Source organism: Rhodotorula toruloides (genome assembly GCF_000320785.1).
Source record: "Rhodotorula toruloides NP11 unplaced genomic scaffold Scaffold39, whole genome shotgun sequence".
NCBI classification, from domain to species: Eukaryota; Fungi; Basidiomycota; class Microbotryomycetes; order Sporidiobolales; family Sporidiobolaceae; genus Rhodotorula; species Rhodotorula toruloides.
This window is the reverse complement of record NW_015622999.1, coordinates 1-3,319: the sequence shown is the minus strand read 5'-3', so window position 1 is coordinate 3,319 and position 3,319 is coordinate 1. Positions and strand designations below refer to the sequence as shown.

Genomic DNA, 3,319 nt, shown 5'->3' with positions numbered 1-3,319 from the left:
GTCGAGGGGGTCGGGGGACTCGGGGCGTGACTGACTCGGCTTCGTCCGCAGGAACGCTTCCGTCTTCGGCTGGACAATCCGACGCGCCCTGGTTGCCATCCTCTTCCCCTCTTCCTTCCCGTCGCTTGCTCTCTTCGTCGCCGGCGGCAATGGCTTCGTCTTCCGCAACTTCCCCTTCTCGACTTTCTTCCACCCTTTCTCCTCCTCTTCACTCTTCTCCCCTTTCCTCTCTTTTTTGTTCATCGATGCCACTACCTTTGCCACCGGGAACGCTTCCTCAGTCTCGTCCGCCCAGGACTTGTCTGCCTCGCTCGGCGTCGACTCGAAGTCGATGATCGGCATGGTGCGGTACTGGGTTGGGCGGTCGACGAGCGGCGTGGGAACGTGCGACCATATGCCGCTGGTGGTGTCGAACTCGAGGAAGGGCGAAGGGGATTGGCGGCGGGCGGCAAGTGTCGGGGAGAGCGGCGAGTCGCCAACGAGGAGCATGTTGGAAGTGGATGATGCGGACGCTCCTGTTGAGGGCGTCAGGTCGATGCGGTAGGGGTTGTTGGTGGGCGCGTGGAGCGAGGGCAAGTGAGGTGCGTCCTTCGGTTCTGCGGATGGAGAGGGTTCCTCGCTAACGCGGGTCTCAACTCCGTCTGACTTCGCAGGTGCGTGTAGCGCCGGGGCTGCATACTCGACTTGAGGGTGACTTACTTGCTGACGCATTGCACCTGCAGGAATCGTCTTCTTCTCAAGACCAGCTCTGACGATGTCGGTCCCGGGCTTTTCGATGGGGACATCGGCGATCGAGGGGTCGGCGTCGCCGGTCGACGGCTTCTCGATGATGCGGTGGGGTTCGTTGGAGAGTGCGCGGAGCGACGGCAAGCCGGGTGCGTCCATCGTCTCTGTGGTGGAAGAAGGTTCCTCGCTAATGCGGGTCTCAACTCCGTTTGACTTTGCAGGTGCGTGTAGCAGTGGGGGTGCATACTCGACTGGAGGGTGACTTACTTGCTGACGCATTGCACCCGCAGAATCCGGGATCTCGTCAAGAACAACGCCGAAGTCGTCGCCGACGGATCGCTCGATGGCAAAGTTGGAGAGTTCGGGCGGGAGGCTGGGCTCGAACGGATTCGAGGGCGTAGAGGAAGTTGTAGTGATTGTAATGGGCGTGTTGCAGCCGTTCCCGACGAGCGAGGACGAAGTTGCGAGCGAGCCCCCGCCGGACTTAGCGAGAAGCGCGCGAGCCGGCTCGTCCTTCTCCTTCTTCTCCTCGCTCTTCTCCCGCTTCTTCGACTCGTACCCATCTGCTGGGCCCTTCTCCATGCTCTTCGACTCGCCCAGCGCCATCCTCGCGCTGCCCGCCGTCCTCTCCACCGGCTTGCCCGCTTCCGCCTCGTGCGTCATCTCTTTCTTTCCCCTCGCCTTCTCGCACCTCGCGCAGACCGTGGGGGCAAGCCAGAGTCGTCCTTCGTCCTTCAGGAAGTTGCTGACGTGCTCGTTGTTCCACAGGACCACCATGTACGACCCGAACAACGCGCCCGACTTCCTCGAAGGCAGCGCTCGGACGCTCCGCACGGCTCCGACTTCTCCCATCCTCCTCTCCATTGCCTCAACAATCTCATCCTCCGCTTCTTCGGTTCTCGGGCCGCCATGTACGACCAGACCGAACAGGGCGAGAGGGGTGGCGGGAGCGAAACCGGCGGCGGCGGCTGTGGAGCGGAGGAAGGATGCGGCTGCGGCGTCCGGGAGATGGACCAGTACGTCTCCTCTGTTCGTTCGGCGTACTGGCATGGAGGCTGGGATGCCGAGAGTCTGCCGGACTCGGGCAGTTGTGAGGGAGGGTTGGGCGTAGAGGTGGACGAGGTGGCTGGCATTGGGGGCAGGTTCGGTTGCGGTCTTCTTAGGCGGCGCCGGGGAGGGCGAGGGTCGCGGCCAGGGCGTGGAGAGGGGAGGGGACGCTGCGATCTCGGCGAAGGACCGGTCTGCGGCGTCGTAGGTGTCCTCGAGCGGTTGAGGGGGGGTGGTGGGTGGAGTTGGCGGCGTCGCGCCGGCGGCGTCTCTGGAGGCTTTGAGCGCTTCGAGTTCGATGCGGAGGGGCTGTATGTGCACTTGGATGCGCTCGTCAACCGTCTCGAGGGTCAAGACGGGCGGCGAGGGCAGGGTAGTCGCGTCGGGGCGCGTCGGTTTCGAGGCAATGGCGACGCTGTTTGGGGCGGGCTTGGCGGGCGTGGGTGTGCCGGTACGAGCCGAAGCAGCAGGTCGAGGCGTGGTAGGAGCGGCAGAAGCTAACAACTCGTACTCGTCGCGCAGGACCTTTGCCGCCTTCAGCAAGGTGGGGCACCCAAATCCTTTGCCCTCCAGCTCGCTCAGAGCGGCTTGGAGGGTGCGGATCTGGGCTCCAACCCGTTCAAAAGCGGCTTGAGTCAGGCCAGCGGGTGGCATACGAGGCGAGAAGGCGAGGATGAGAGAGGTGTAGCCCGTCCAGCTCTTCAAGAGGGTTAGCTGGACAACCTGTGTGAACTGGAGGATCAGGCGCACCTCGTCATATATGGCGGTGTTGTCGGTCACGCCTGCGCGCTGGAGCGCAAGCCAGAGCACGGCCGCCTGCGAGCGGAAGATAGGCGAAGAGGCAAGGGGAGAACAGCAGGGCAGCGCAAGTCCAAGCTGGTCAGCCCCAAAGTAACGGTAGCAGAGCGCAAAGAAGGTTGAGTACGCACGGTCATCCCGCTGCCGCACGTCGCGGTAACGCTCTTCTCGCTCTGCTTGACTTTCTCCCACTTCTCCTTGCCGAGCGCGTCGACGAACACCTTCTCGAGCTCTTCAGGCTTGAGAACGGTGCGGTAAGGCGGTGAAGCCGACGATTCGGGCGAGAGGACAGACTGGAAGGGGAGGGAAAGTGAGTGAGGCATGTGGCCCGAGGAGAGCCCTTTTCAGGGCTCAGGGTCAGTGCCGTGAAAGCTGTATGGTTGGAAGTGAGCAAGTGCACAAACAGAAGGGCCCGAGAAGCGACGCACCGCCCTGCTGCCTGTGCGTCGACAACAACATCTCCCTTCTCGCCCTTCTTGATGTTCTTGGTCATGTCCTTCCACTGCCGCACATCAGTCTGCGCGCCACCGTCCACCGGGTACTCAGAGAAGTTCTCCTAGTTCTCCTCGATGTCATGTTGCAGCCAAGCGGTCTTAGGCACTCTCTTCTCCGCCGAACCCTCATAGGGCTGGGTTGTGCCAGTGGTCTGCCCTCGGGTCAGTACCCGCAAGCCCATCAAAACCCCGAGATCTTTTTGGCTCGCGGTTCGACCCTCGGCGGCGGCGCTCGCTCCTTTTGTCACTCGCAC

General features: G+C 62.8%; 1 protein-coding gene across 1 annotated transcript in view; it reads right to left on the bottom strand.

Annotated features, from left to right (window-relative positions):
* Nucleotides 1-2,894, bottom strand: part of RHTO_05938 (reverse transcriptase) — a gene marked incomplete at both ends in the record, with an annotated part of 7,574 nt that extends 4,680 nt beyond the window's left edge. The window contains 2 exons of the mRNA XM_016419599.1: nt 36-2,589; nt 2,703-2,894. Coding sequence (XP_016269526.1) covers nt 36-2,589; nt 2,703-2,894 — 2,746 coding nt within the window. The remainder of the gene's footprint in view (nt 1-35; nt 2,590-2,702) is intronic.
* Nucleotides 2,895-3,319: the final 425 nt, after the last annotated feature.